Source organism: Danio rerio, chromosome 16 (assembly GCF_052040795.2).
Source record: "Danio rerio strain M-AB ecotype USA chromosome 16, GRCz13ab, whole genome shotgun sequence".
Classification (NCBI taxonomy): Eukaryota; Metazoa; Chordata; class Actinopteri; order Cypriniformes; family Danionidae; genus Danio; species Danio rerio.
Window position 1 is genome coordinate 41,888,300 of NC_141036.1, and position 15,901 is coordinate 41,904,200.

Here is a 15,901-nt window from a genome sequence, read left to right on the forward strand (position 1 = left end):
ATGAGTTTGCTCATTTCTTCACTGATAAGATCAATAATATCAGAAAGGCAATCAGCTCATCCAATCAGTCAAGTTGTGTCGATATCAAACAAGCTCAACCACAACTTGAGAAGTCAGACATTATGTCTGATTTCATGGCAATTAACGGCAAAATCTTAGAAGAAATTGTGCAAGTTATGAAAACATCAACCTGCAGTCTTGACACGCTCCCCATATCATTCTTCAAAACGGTGTTTTCCTGTTTAGACATGGATCTTCTAAAAGTGGTAAATGCTTCACTTCTATCAGGGATTTTTCCAACCTCACTTAAAACTGCAGTTGTTAAACCCCTCTTGAAGAAGAGCAACCTGGATAACACCCTATTGAGCAATTACAGGCCAATCTCAAATCCCCCTTTCATTGGCAAAATCATTGAAAAAGTTGTTTTTAACCAGGTTAACAAGTTCTTAAACTTCAGGGGGTGTTTAGACAATTTTCAATCTGGTTTCAGAGCACATCACAGTACAGAGAGCGCTCTTATAAAGATAATCAATGATATACGCCTAAATACAGATTCAGGTAAAATAACAGTGCTGGTATTGTTGGATCTCAGTGCTGCATTTGACACTGTCGATCACAGCATACTTCTGGATAGGCTGGAAAACTGGGTTGGGCTGTCTGGCACAGTCCTCAAATGGTTTAGATCTTACCTTGAAGGGAGAGGTTACCATGTCAGTATAGGTGACCACAAGTCGAGGTGGACACCCATGACATGTGGAGTCCCACAAGGCTCGATTCTGGCACCTCTGCTGTTCAACCTTTACATGCTCCCTCTAAGCCAAATAATAAGAAAGAACCAAATCTCCTACCACAGCTATGCTGATGACACTCAGATCTACCTAGCCTTACAGCCTAATGACTACAGCCCCATTGACACCCTCTGCCAATGCATTGATGAAATGAGCAATTGGATGTGCCAAAACTTTCTTCAGTTAAACAAAGAGAAAACTGAGATGATTGTGTTTGGAAACAAAGATGAGGTTCTCAAGGTAAATGCGTACCTTGGCACTAAAGGTCAAACAACAAAAAATAAGGTCAAGAATCTTGGTGTGACTCTGGAGTCAGATCTGAGTTTCAACAGTCATGTCAAAGCAGTCAGTAAATCAGCATACTATCATCTCAAAAACATAGCAAGAATCAGATGCTTTGTTTCTAGTGAAGATTTAGAAAAACTTGTTCATGCTTTTATCAGCAGCAGGGTGGATTACTGTAATGGACTCCTCACTGGTCTTCCTAAAAAGACAGTCAGACAGTTGCAGCTCATCCAGAACGCTGCAGCCAGAATTCTGACCAGAACCAGAAAATCAGAGCACATCACACCTGTCCTCAGGTCTCTACACTGGCTGCCAGTTACATTCAGAATAGATTTTAAAGTATTACTACTGGTCTATAAATCACTAAATGGCCTAGGACCTAAATACATCACAGATATGCTCACTCAATACAAACCTAACAGATCACTCAGATCATTAGGATCATATAAACTAGAAGTTCCAAGAGTTCAGTCAAAGCAGGGTGAATCGGCTTTTAGCCACTATGCCCCTCGCTGCTGGAATCAGCTTCCAGAAATGATCAGATGTGCTCCAACATTAGGCACATTCAGATCAAGACTGAAAACACATCTGTTTAGCTGTGCATTTACTGAATGAGCACTGTGCTGCGTCCGACAAATTGCACTATTATGTTTTTCTCTTCTTCTTCATTCTTTTATATCACATTTTACCTGTTTTTATGTTTTGTTTTTATGCATTTTTATTATTGTTTTTATTTTTATTTTACTTGTTTCTTTTATTCTTGTTTATGTAAAGCACTTTGAATTGCCATTGTGTATGAAATGTGCTATATAAATAAACTTGCCTTGCCTTGCCTTGCCTAAAGAGACTGTGATGTTGTTTGATGCCTAATCTGCTTTTAATGGGTTACATTAAACTCACTGAATGATATTAAAGTGATGTTTACACACTATTTCTGCATTTTGAAATATCAGCAACAGCTTGAGGTTTGTGTTGTCAATGCAATGTTTACAGTTCTGGTCTTATACTTCTGGGTTTCTTCCCACTGCAGCCTCGCTTTGGTTCTTCAAAATGGTGACTGCGTGAAATAAGCGTATGGCAAAAATCGTATTAGCAGTGTGGTGCAAAATGTCTTTATTTATAGTGCCCTGACCTTTTAATAGCAGGGGAACTGCTATAGAATGGCTCGTACCATCACAACGGTCAAGTATGTTTGACATGCTTTTCTCTCTATTTGCCACTTGCTTTTCTTTTCTTTTGCTGCCTGCTGTTCATTCAATCAACAAATTGCAACCAGTCAAGCACCAAAATCAACTTTCACTTCAAGTTGAGCTAAACCCTCTTTCGCTTGTATGAAACGCGCACTGTCATTGGACAGAAAGAAAACCACAGCTGATTAAAGCGGGAGTTTAAAGATCAGCAAAGCGACTCAGATGACAGGGACTCATTAGCTTTAGCTGATTTCAGTTGTAGAATTTCTCATCTGGGTTATCACTGTCTGTAGAGAAACGTTTTGCAGTTGAGGGGTGACGTTACTGCTGTCTGAATGTCCATCATCATCAGTCAGTCAAGTAGTCTTTATACATTTCCCGAAGGCGATTTGGTTGCAGCATACACGCATGTCACACATAATACTCAAAGCACATAATACAATACAAAATTCTACCCTAAATTCAAAAACGTTACAGCTGAGGGGATGAATGAAAGTTTAAACTGATTTGTTTTACTAATAGGAGTTCTGTATCGATTACTTAAAGGGAGAAGTGGCTATTTAAAATATTTTGAATGTTTTATATTTTGTTACAGACATACAGTGTCATCCTGCAACTGTTTTCAGCATATGAAATGTCCCAAACCCTATTCTGAACTTTCAGAAATGGGGGGAAAATTTTGTTTTTACTCTCTGGTAGTCATGTTGCTATGTTATATATGCATTCAAAAACATTCAGGAAAGGGTTTTATGTAAATTCAGACCACGAGTCCACATATATGGACACCATGTTTCTCTAAAAGTACATCATATCAAAAGATGATACTTAGATTTTTATTCTAATTAGGTTCCATTAAGCCCAAATAGCAAAGAGAAATAAAAAAATGCATGTAAAAAACATCTTGGCCCTTAAGAGGATATCATATATAATTTAAAAAAAAGAGTTAAAGTTTTAAATGAAAAAAATGTGGTCTTTTGTCATTTATTGAGAAAATAAACTGGCAAGCACATTGAACTTTCCTCAGTCAAAATTTGTCCTTCTAAAACATAATAATATTAATAATGCAGAGCTTCACTTTTTGAAGGTTTATGGATAACAAAAATAGCCCAATTAGTATTAATATTACCTTGAACATGGGCCGCTTTTGGCTTCAAAACCTTCATAGTGTTTTTTTTCTTCTTCAAGAATAAGGTCCAAGATTCAGAATAAACGTTGGGCTACTTGTAGTGAAAGATGACTTCACTTTTGTCATATTGTATGTTGTCTTGCTGGATGAGGATGTTTGACTCATGAAAAATATTAGTTTGCATACTGATTAGCTGAAGTCACACTGATGTGACGTCAACAGATGATTCGGCTTTTTTCAACAGGTTATTTTCACAATTTATGATGGTGTAGGAGCCAAAATAGGACAAATGAGGTTATGTATAGGACAAATTCTGTACTATCCCCTCCCCCCACACTCTGGCTACGGGCCTGAAATATGACAGAAGCATGAAATTATTTACAAACTTGCTGCTGTAAATCTGAGTGTTTGATATTTATAATCTGCACCGCTAAGAACTTAATTTGACTATTTAAAAGGTGATTTTTTCTCAATGTTAGGATTTTTTTATGAAATATTGACAATAAAAATCAAGATTGAGATTTAGAGTTTATTGTTCGTTGTGTTTTAATCCACAGTAGGAGGAAGAGGAGTGAAGAGGAAAGCGGATGATGATTTTCACAGTATTTTAGGTGAAGGCAAACCATACGCTCTGCGGAAACGCATCAGAGTTGCAGAGCTGGAGAACACAAGAGACACAGAGATGAGCAGCTATCAAGAGAAAACCAGCTCAGGTGTGTCTCCATCAAAACTTGTACAGCTTCAGCACCATACATTTATCACCACTGAAGATTCTGAAACATGAAGCAGGGTGCAAAGTGTTTCACTCAGTTAGCTGCTAAATCCAGTGAGCATGCGGAGATTTTGGCCACTAGGCAACAATACAGTGTCTGGATCAAAGTGATTGATTTATCTATTATGGCCAAAATCAATACAATATTATATTATGATCATGCTCCATCAAGTTGAACACTTTCTACTGTAAACATGTCAGAACTCAAATGTTGATTTGAACTTAATTCGGGCACTTTAAAGGGGATTTTCTCAATCTTTATATTCTGAAGAGTGTATTGTTCATTGTGTTGTCATCCACATTAGGAGGAAGAGGAGTGAAGCGGAAAGCGGATGATGATTTTCACAGTGTTTTAGGTGAAGGTAAACCTTATGCACTGCGCAAACGCATCAAAGTTGCTGAGCTGGAGAACACAAGAGTGGACGCCGACACAGAGGCGTCCAGCTCAGGTCAGTCCACTCTTTATGACTGGAGAAATACTGGAAAACTGGAGCACTGCTGCCATTCGTTAAATCCCAGAGTAAAATAAATGCCAATTAATGAAATAATCGATTATTAATAATTCATTATTGACTGTAATCCACATCAGGAGGAAGAGGAGTGAAGAGGAAAGCGGATGATGATTTTCACAGTGTTTTAGGTGAAGGTAAACCTTATGCACTGCGGAAACGCATCAGAGCTGCTGAGACGTCCAGCGATGAGAACAGCAGCTCAGGTCAGTCTCCCGTTACAGAATCACACTTTTCTACAGTTTCATCACTTAAAATTCATAATACAGAGGCAAGCTGCAACTCTTAGCTGCTGACCGAGGGTGCGTCTCGCTATTAGTTTTACTCGATCTTAGTGCGGGATTTGATACCATTGACCACAATATCCTCATAAATCGCTTAAAGTCTACAGGTGTCCAGGGACAGGCTCTACAATGGTTTAAGTCATACTTAACTGACCGCTACCAGTTTGTGAATCTTAATGGACAGCCTTCACAAATCTGCCCAGTAAAGTATGGGGTGCCTCAAGGATCAGTTTTAGGCCCTTTACTGTTTATAATTTACATGCTACCTCTGGGAGACATTATTAGAAGACATGGGATCAGCTTTCACTGCTATGCAGATGATACTCAATTATATATTTCAACTAAACCTGACGAGACGTCTGAACTTTCTAAACTAACTGAGTGTATCAAAGACATCAAAGACTGGATGACCAACAATTTTCTTCTCTTAAACTCCGACAAAACAGAATTATTACTTATTGGGCCTAAATCTTGCACACAGCAGATCTCGCAACTCAATTTACAATTAGAGGGATACAAAGTTAGCTTTAGCTCTACTATAAAAGATTTGGGTGTCATATTAGACAGCAATCTAACTTTTAAAAACCATATATCCCATGTCACAAAAACTGCCTTCTTTCATCTGAGAAATATCGCTAAATTACGAAATATGCTATCCATCTCAGATGCAGAAAAGCTAGTCCATGCTTTTATGACTTCGTGACTGGATTACTGTAATGCTCTATTTGCTGGCTGCCCAGCATCCTCTATTAACAAACTTCAATTAGTACAAAATGCAGCAGCCAGAGTTCTGACCAGGTCTAGAAAATATGATCATATCACCCCAATTTTATCCTCCTTACACTGGCTGCCTGTTAAGTTTCGTATTGAATTTAAAATATTACTTCTCACCTATAAAGCTCTAAATAATCTAGCTCCTGTTTATCTAACCAACCTTCTGTCTCGCTACGAACCAACTTGCTCTTTAAGATCTCAAAATTCAGGGCTTCTGGTAGTACCTAGAATAGCAAAATCAAGTAAAGGAGGTCGAGCCTTCTCTTTCATGGCTCCTACACTCTGGAATAGCCTTCCTGATAACGTCCGAGGCTCAGACACACTCTCCCAGTTCAAAACTAGATTAAAGACCTATCTGTTTAGTAAAGCATACACTCAATGCATCACCTAGCGGGTTCCACACTGGCTTCTGCATCTTGCTTAAATACACTATGAACAGCAGCTACGCTAATTATTCTCTTTATTCTCTATTTTCACCTGGGGATACTCATCCCGAGGTCCTCAGATTAGGCGGAGTCACTGATTGGATCCAAGACCAGCGACGTGATGATCCCAAGGATTCCATATCTGGGACCAGGCCATATCCTGAGCTGCTGGTGCGCTGATGGTCGTAGGGAGTGGAGAACATGTGTCTGATTCCAGCGACGCTCCAGGGACAGACGAGTCTTCATTGAAGCCATCTTCCAGCATAAACCACGGCGAATGAAGTTCTGCACAAGACTTTTGGCCAGTGGAGAAATTAAAATGGTCGTGCCCAACTGAGTCTGGTTCTCTCAAGGTTTTTTTTCTTCACTCCCATCAGGTGAAGTTTTTTTTCCCTCTCCGCTGTCGCCACTGCCTCGCATGGTTCAGGATTGGTAGAGCTACGCATCGATGAATTTGCTCTTCAGTGTTTGAACTCTCAGTAATGATTATATCACACTGAACTGAGCTAAACTGAACTGAACTGAACTTAAACACTAAAACCTGAACCACACTGTTCCAGTTACTGAACCACACTGTTCCAGTTACTATGACCATTTATGTGAAGCTGCTTTGACACAATCTACATTGTAAAAGCGCTATACAAATAAAGCTGAATTGAATTGAATTGGCAGAAATACACGGTATGTGTGAAAATTATCCACTTTTATTTGTGCCAAAAAATCATTCAAATAGGGCGACACGGTGGTGCTGTGGGTAGCATGTTCTCCTCACAGATAGAAGGTCGCTGGTTTGAACCTCGGCTGGGGCAGTTGGTGTTTCTGTGTGGAGTTTGCATGTTCTCCCCATGTTGGCATGGGTTCCCCCACAGTCCAAACTATTTTCTACAATGTAGATTGTGTCAAAGCAGCTTAACATAGAAGTTGTAGTAAATTGAAACTGTCAGTCCAGTTTTCAGAGTTGAAAACAAACGTGAAAAAGCTTCATTACTGGCATAAAAAATAAATGATTCTTAAGATTAGGAGTGTATTGTTCATTGTGTTGTCATCCACATTAGGAGGAAGAGGAGTGAAGCGGAAAGCAGATGATGCTTTTCAGAGTGTTTCTGGTGGAGGTAAACCATCTGCCCACCGGAAACGCATCAGAGTTGCTGAGCTGGAGAACACAAGTGTAGACGCCGACACAGAGGCGTCCAGCTCAGGTCAGTCCACTCTTAATGACTGGAAAACTGGAGCACTGCTGCCATTTGTTGAATCCCAGAGTAAAATAAATGGCAATATTGAAATAATCGATTATTAATAATTCATTATTGACTGTAATCCACATCAGGAGGAAGAGGAGTGAAGAGGAAAGCGGATGATGATTTGCAGAGTGATTCTGATGGAGTCAAACCATACGCTCTGCGCAAACGCATCAAAGCTGCAGAGACGTCCAGCGATGAGAACAGCCGCTCAGGTCAGTCTACCGTTACTCTTCTACAGTTGTATGAGCATATATATGTCAGCTTAAAGGCACAGTGCACGACGACACAAAGCAGCAGAGCTTTTATTATGCCACAGTCCAGCGCGTCTGTGTCAGGGTTCTGCCACTTTGGTCTTGTAAATTCTTGTTTTGGTGGCAGAGCTCTGACACTACTCAATGTCTGGTCCTGTCTCTGTGTGCGCGCGCGCCGTCGTGGGTGTACGCAGAGTGTGCGCGCTGCCACATGATGTGGCCACGCACGCTCTGCGTCCCTCAGACGCGCGCGCTCTTGTACTAGTGTTTGTGTTTGTTCTGTCAGCAGCGCACTGCTTCATTCTCGGCGCCTCCGTCTAGTTGGTTTCAGTTTTGGTTGGCGCTGAGATGAAGCATGCGCGTTGCTTATGTGTGAGCGCACGGTAAGGTGTTTATCTATCGTGTGCTCGTGTCTTGCGTCTTTTGTCAAAGCACGTGGCTCGGTGTTTACATTGTGGTCACGTGCTTTTGTCGTGTGCTTCAGTGTTGTGTTATGTGAGCGCATGGCTTGTATTGTCTCTCTGTGTCATGCGCTCTCCCGTCTATTGTCTAGTCCCACCCTCCTTGTCAACCCATTATTAGTTAATTGTGTTCACCTGTGTGTCAATTTACTTTTTTGCTTTATAATCCCCCTCATGTTTTCAGTCCTTTGCCAGTTCGTTGTCTACACTCCCCGTGTTCCTGATCCAGTCTTGCCTTGTTCTTGTTGAGCCAAGTTTGTGTGTTTTGTTAATGTTTTCCCCCTCGGGGTAGTTTTGTTTTGCTTTTTATTTTTATTTTATTATTAATAAATACCCATTGTTTCTTTGCACTTGAGTCCTCGCTCCTTTTCCCCACCACAACCGTGACAGTACGAACTGGCCATAACAGAGGACTCAGCAGAAATATGGGTATCTTCCTTTTCCCATCTCCCAGTTCACGTCCCTCTGCATGCCAGCAGAAGGAACGTTTGGGCAAACTCTTTGGTCTTCATCAAGGGGAATCTTCAGTCAAGGAGTTTGCCTACCAGTTTGTCTACGCAGCAGAGGGGCTTGAGTTTACCACCACAGCACTGAAGGAGGCTTTCAATGCTGGACTCAACAGCCCCCTTCAGGCCTGGGAGATGGGGATGCTGGGGATACTGTCATTCTGGCAGTTTGTGAGCTATTTGTACCACAGCCAGGGAGACGGTGGCCTGCCTCCCCTTGGCCCACCGCCAATCCCGCTCACAGACTGCCAAATCCCCAGTCCTCCGATGACCCACCAACGGAGACGGAGGAGGAAGAACGGGCCCTCCTCACCTGTCACCCACCTAGAGGTGACTGAACCCACTGCAGCCCATCCAGCAACCACCCTGGCGGCAGCAACATCCCTCGAGGTGCCCGAAACAGACACTGCAACACTTTCAGAGGTAGTGGAGTGCCCAGCAGTGTCTGAAGAGGTGGCCAGCTTCCCGCCACCAAAAATAAGGAAGCGTAGGAGGAGAAAGGGCTCCTCCACCATACTGGCTCCAGCCCCTGAGCGCCCTCCAGTGTCTGCTCCAGCCCCTGAGCGCCCTCCAGTGTCTGCTCCAGCCCCTGAGCGCCCTCCAGTGTCTGCTCCAGCCCCTGAGCGCCCTCCAGTGTCGGCTCCAGCCCCTGAGCGCCCTCCAGTGTCGGCTCCAGCCCCTGAGCGCCCTCCAGTGTCGGCTCCAGCCCCTGAGCGCCCTCCAGTGTCGGCTCCAGCCCCTGAGCGCCCTCCAGTGTCGGCTCCAGCCCCAGAGCGCCCTCCAGTGTCGGCTCCAGCCCCAGAGCGCCCTCCAGTGTCGGCTCCAGCCCCAGAGCGCCCTCCAGTGTCGGCTCCAGCCCCAGAGCGCCCTCCAGTGTCGGCTCCAGCCCCAGAGCGCCCTCCAGTGTCGGCTCCAGCCCCAGAGCGCCCTCCAGTGTCGGCTCCAGCCCCAGAGCGCCCTCCAGTGTCGGCTCCAGCCCCAGAGCGCCCTCCAGTGTCGGCTCCAGCCCCAGAGCGCAGCTCAGTGCCGGTCCCAGTCCGGCTCCTTGCCCTGCCGGCGCCATCCAGACGTCTTGCCCTGCCGGCTTCAGCCCGGCTCCTTGCCCTGCCGGCACCACCCAGACGTCTTTCCCTGCCGGCACCACCCAGACGTCTAGCCCTGCCGGCACCAGCCCGGCTCCTTGCCCTGCCGACACCACCCAGACGCCTTGCCCTGCCGGCGCCACCCAGACGCCTTGCCCAGCCGGCCCCAGCCCGGCCCCTTGCCCTGCCGGCGCCACCCAGATGTCTCGCCCTGCCGGCGCCACCCAGACGTCTCGCCCTGCCGGCGCCACCCAGACGTCTCGCCCTGCCGGCGCCACCCAGACGTCTCGCCCTGCCGGCGCCACCCAGACGTCTCGCCCTGCCGGCGCCACCCAGACGTCTCGCCCTGCCGGCGCCACCCAGACGTCTCGCCCTGCCGGCGCCACTCAGACGTCTCGCCCAGCTAGCCCCAGCTCGGCGCCCTGCCCTGCCGGCCCCATCCAGACGTCTCGTCCTGCCGGTCCCAGCCCGGCGCCCTGCCCTGCCGGCTCCCCTCTGGTCTCCAGCCCAGCCGGCTCCCCACAGGCCTCCAGCCCAGCCGGCTCCCCACCGACCTCCTGCCTTGTCTCCCCTGATAGACTCTCCCTGGGTCGTCCCTCCTGCTCCTCCCTGGTGTTCCCTCCCTGCACCCTGGACGGACCCTCCGGCTCCACCCTGGCTCCCTGCTGGGGCCCCCGACCCACTGAATCCACCCTGGACTGTCCCTCCTGATCCTCCCTGGTCTTGCCCTCCCATCCCTCCCTTGTTTGTCTTGTTGGGTCTGGCTTGGCTTCCCTCCCTTCCTTCATGTCGTCTTGCCTGTTCACCTCCCTGTCTTGTGTCTGTTGATGTTGCCTGTTTTGTTGTCTTGTAGTGTTTCTTGTCTGTCTTGTACCTTGTTGGATGTTCCCTTTAGGGACGCCAGGTGGCGTCCCTTTTGGGGGGGGCTAGTGTCAGGGTTCTGCCACTTTGGTCTTGTAAATTCTTGTTTTGGTGGCAGAGCTCTGACACTACTCAATGTCTGGTCCTGTCTCTGTGTGCGCGCGCGCCGTCGTGGGTGTACGCAGAGTGTGCGCGCTGCCACATGATGTGGCCACGCACGCTCTGCGTCCCTCAGACGCGCGCGCTCTTGTACTAGTGTTTGTGTTTGTTCTGTCAGCAGCGCACTGCTTTATTCTCGGCGCCTCCGTCTAGTTGGTTTCAGTTTTGGTTGGCGCTGAGATGAAGCATGCGCGTTGCTTATGTGTGAGCGCACGGTAAGGTGTTTATCTATCGTGTGCTCGTGTCTTGCGTCTTTTGTCAAAGCACGTGGCTCGGTGTTTACATTGTGGTCACGTGCTTTTGTCGTGTGCTTCAGTGTTGTGTTATGTGAGCGCATGGCTTGTATTGTCTCTCTGTGTCATGCGCTCTCCCGTCTATTGTCTAGTCCCACCCTCCTTGTCAACCCATTATTAGTTAATTGTGTTCACCTGTGTGTCAATTTACTTTTTTGCTTTATAATCCCCCTCATGTTTTCAGTCCTTTGCCAGTTCGTTGTCTACACTCCCCGTGTTCCTGATCCAGTCTTGCCTTGTTCTTGTTGAGCCAAGTTTGTGTGTTTTGTTAATGTTTTCCCCCTCGGGGTAGTTTTGTTTTGCTTTTTATTTTTATTTTATTATTAATAAATACCCATTGTTTCTTTGCACTTGAGTCCTCGCTCCTTTTCCCCACCACAACCGTGACAGTCTGGTTCTTCAGCTCGTGATCACGTGTGCTGTTTTATCAGACTAAATAAATGTTGGGCTTCTGTTATAATGCTGCTCTGTGCTGTCAAATAAAACACAAACATATTAAAACCTCGCTAAACAAACAGAGCAGAAATAGAATGAATGAACAGCAGGCAGCAAAAGAAAAGAAAAGCAAGTGGCAAATAAAGAGAAAAGCATGTCAAACATACTTGACCGTTGTGATGGTACGAGACATTCTATAGCAGTTTCCCTGCTATTAAAAGGTCAGGGCACTATAAATAAAGACATTTTGCACCACACTGCTAATACGATCATTAGCATGAACACACACACTGGCTGTGTCTAAAATCACACGCTTCCATACTAAATAGTACATTAAGACAGTATGTGAGCCGAGTAGTATGTCTGACCTCACAGTATTTGACAAACAGCATGTGAGAAGTACCCAGATGACCTACTACTACTGGAGAGATTCTGAAGGGTGCATCCAGTGGACACTACACTGTCCCATAATGCACTGCGAGATCATTCATGAATCACTCCTCTAGTGGATTTTGGAGATTTTGATAATAAAAGTCTCACATAATGTGCCTTTAAACCTGTGAATGATGCAGTATTGTGCAAAGTATTTCTCAGTAGAGCTTCATGACAAAACATCTGGAAACTAGTAGCACTGCTGCCATTTGAACAGATCCCCAAATACAATAAATGCCAATTAATGAAAGAACTGATCATTAATAATGCATTGTTGACTGGAATCCACAGAAGCTCCAAGAGCACTGAAGAGGAAGGCTGGATGTCTGGATCAGGACACAGTTGCTGCAAAACGAGTGAAAACAGCCCAGATCCAACATGGCGGCAGCAGCAAAACTGCAGCAGAAGACAGAAGTTCAGCTAAAGACAGCAGCTCAGCTAAAGACAGCAGCTCAGCTAAAGACAGCAGCTAAGGTTTGTCTTCTGCCGTAATGTTTTCTGTCTAATCTGCAGGGTTTTGTTTTATTTTTCAGAGTTTTACAGATTTTTCTCACGATTAGATTGAGCAGAAGAGTAACAGGAGTGAGCAAATGTCATAAATGTTTTCTCCAGGATCTTTACTTGACAGATATGTGCTTGGGAAGAAGCTGGGAGAGGGATACCATGGCACTGTCTATCTGGCTACACGGAAATCTGACGGCCAGAAGGTAACATTCAATTTTCCTTTGTGTGTGTGTGTGTGTGTGTGTGTGTGTGTGTGTGTGTGTGTGTGTGTGTGTGTGTGAGTGTGAGTGTGTGTGTGTGTGTGTGTTTGTGTGTGTTTGTGTGTGTTTGTGTGTGTGTGTGTGTGTGTGTGTGTGTGTGCGTGCGTGCGTGCGTGTGTGTGTGTGTGAGTGTGTGTGTGTGTGTGTGTGTGTGTGTGTGTGTGTGTGCGTGCGTGCGTGTGTGTGTGTGTGTGATCAGACATCTCTCTGGTTGAATAAGTTTTGACTTTATGCTCTCTTTGCAGGTTGCCAAAAAATTGTGACTAAAAAGCTTCTGGGAACGCGGTACCCGATGGTAAGTTTGCATACTCTACTGAAAATATCTGAAGAGAAGTGATGAACTCCATGTTTAGTCATGCTTTCACTAAGCTTGCGTTTCTGCTCATACAAGTAAACAACTTGTTGTGTTTGTTGCGATGGGCATTGTAGCTGTCCACTCAGGAAATACAAAGCTAATGTTGTTTTCAAGTCATACTTGTATGTGATTTTGACCGAATATTCAAAGTAACGTATCATGGTAAACAACATAGGGAGCGAGTCACAAGTTGGCAATGAACGAATTTGCGGCTATAACACCAACTTTACCTCAATGGAATAGAAATATGGGATGAAAATAAAGAAAGATGCAGATGAAAACGTACGTTTGCGCACAGGTGGAGCAGTTGTAGGTTGTTGTGTTGTTGTTGATTCTGATTCAGAAAAACTGAACGCGACGCACATCAGCAGGAAGGTCGACCAAAACACAAGAAACTGCCCCATAATGTGAAGAATTGTACGCTTTAAACAGCAGAACACTGTTGACTTTATGTCTGGACCCTAAACTCTCCCTTCAACAGATTAAATACTCCCAAAAAATACTGCAAAACTCCGTTTAAAGGAACTAAAGCCGTCAGATGATCGACGCTGACTAAACACGGAAACACAGCAGCGCTGCGCCTTCACAATAAAAGTCCCGCGCGCACGACACTTAAAGGGATAGTTCCTAGCAAGAGAAAACTTTTGTCACCATTTATTTATTGAACATTTATACATTTATTACCTCTGTTAAACAAAAATATGTATTCTGAATAATGCTAGAAATCGGCAGGAAAAAATACTATGGAAGTCATTGTCTAGCAGTCTGTCTAGCAATGTTTAGCCTAAATGTGTTTAACAGAAAAAAGAAACTCAAACATGTTTTGAAGCAAGTGAAGATTGAGTAAATGACGACAGAATTATCATATCTGGGTGAATATTTCGTTTAAAGTCTGCATTAAATCAAAATGTTCAATGTTTATGTTGCTAGCATATGGCTAGTCTTAAAATAAACAAGTTAATCTGTGCAAATGAATCCACTGAAAAGTTTGTTTTGTGGATCTTTAATCAAAATCTGCCCATCGGCTTCTTTTCTGAAACGGCGATTCTTTTCTGACGACTCTGACTGGCCAGGTTATGTCCGAGTCCAATCAAAACTGGACTCGAGTCCTAGTTCGATTACCCCAATACAACCAAAACCCCTCTAAAACCAGCCTGGTTGACTAGCTAAAACTAGCCAACCAGCCTAGGCTGGTTTAAGCAGTTTTTTTTTTTCAGTAGCAGTCTTTGTTTTCATGAATGAATTATTTTTGTTCCAGTTTGTGATGTTTTATTCGATTTAAAACCAATTAAATTATTTGCTCCTGTTATAGTTTGAGCCAAAAATATGTCAGATGGGCATAAATATACGCCCTTTATGTTGCAAAGTTTAATTTCCAGATTAAAAAACTAAATTAACCATATAAATGAATGTCTAATTAATGTCAAACGTCAAACTAACTTTATTGCGGTTTACGACCTGGCTAAGCACAAATAAAAAAAAAACATTCATGTTAACCTTATACATAAAATAATGGTGCACCTAAAAATAAAAATTTAACATTCATGTCATTTCAAATCTGGATGATTTTCTTTCAAGTTATTTTTGCAGGATGTCTGTAATGCAATAATATATGTATATATATATATATATATATATATATATATATATATATATATATATATATATATATATATATATATAATTTTAGGCTGGATTACTGTAATGCTCTGTTTGCTGGCTGCCCAGCATCCTCTATTAATAAACTTCAGCTAGTACAAAATGCAGCAGCTAGAGTTCTTACCAGATCTAGAAAATATGATCCCCTATCACCCCAAAGTTATCCTCCTTACCCTGGCTGCCTGTTAAGTTTCATATTGAATTTAAACTATTACTTCTCACCTATAAAGCTCTAAATAATCTAGCTCCTTTTTATCTAAACAACCTTCTGTCTCGCTACAATCCAACTCGCTCTTTAAGATCTCAAAAGTCAGGGCTTCTGGTAGTACCTAGAATAGCAAAGTCGAGTAAAGGAGGTCGAGCCTTCTCCTTTATGGCTCCTAAACTCTGGAATAGCCTTCCTGATAATGTCTGAGGCTCAGACACAATCTCTCAGTTCAAAACTAGATTAAATACCTATCTGTTTAGCAAAGCATACACTCAGGGCATCACTTAGTAGGTTTCCACACAGGTTTCTGCATCTCGTTTATAAACACTATGAACAGCAGCTACGCTAATTATTCTCTTTATTCTCTATTTCCACCTGGGTATACTCATCCCGAGACCCTTAGACTATGAAGCGCCACTGATTCGATCCAAGACCAGCGACAAGATGATCCCAAGGTTTCCATAATCCTGGACCAGGCCGTTTCCTGAGCAGCTGCTGTGGTGATCATAGAGGAGTGGAGAGCATGAGACTGATTTCTGCGACGCTCCAGGGACAGACGAGCCTTCGCTGAGGTCCAGCTTCTCCAGAGCCTTGACTGCAGCTCTGCACAAGACGTTTGGCCAGTGGAGAAATGGTTGTGCCCAACTGAGCCACGTTTCTCTTAAGGTTTTTTTTATTCTGACCTTTCCCCAATTGGTGAAGGGTTTTCCCTGCCGCTGTCGCCACTGGCTTGCATGGTTCAGGATCTGTAGAGCTGCGCATCGATGGATTTGCTCTTCAGTGTTTGGACTCTCAGTAATAATTATTAGACCACACTGAACTGAACTTAAACTCTGAAAATTGAACTGACACTGTTTCAAACACTATAATCTTCTATGTGAAGCTGCTTTGACACAATTTAAATTGTAAAAGCGCTAGAGAAATAAAGACGAATTGAGTATATATATATATATATATATATATATATATATATATATATATGTATATATATATATATATTTATGTTAAATATAGATATTTATTGTCAGCATCAACAACATC

General features: G+C 43.7%; 1 protein-coding gene and 1 long non-coding RNA gene across 3 annotated transcripts in view; both read left to right on the forward strand.

Annotated features, from left to right (window-relative positions):
- LOC137487301 (uncharacterized) overlaps positions 1–15,901 on the forward strand; it is a 133,883-nt gene that overhangs the window by 3,911 nt on the left and 114,071 nt on the right. For both annotated transcript variants that reach the window (XM_087287568.1, XM_087287569.1), the window contains 3 exons: positions 3,947–4,102; positions 4,467–4,610; positions 4,751–4,876. In XM_087287568.1, the coding sequence (XP_087143694.1) occupies positions 3,947–4,102; positions 4,467–4,610; positions 4,751–4,876 (426 nt within the window). The remainder of the gene's footprint in view (positions 1–3,946; positions 4,103–4,466; positions 4,611–4,750; positions 4,877–15,901) is intronic.
- Positions 11,884–14,463, forward strand: LOC147840360 (uncharacterized). The gene is made up of 3 exons (XR_015511863.1): positions 11,884–12,348; positions 12,487–12,581; positions 12,884–14,463. It is a non-coding gene; the product is annotated as an uncharacterized LOC147840360 (long non-coding RNA).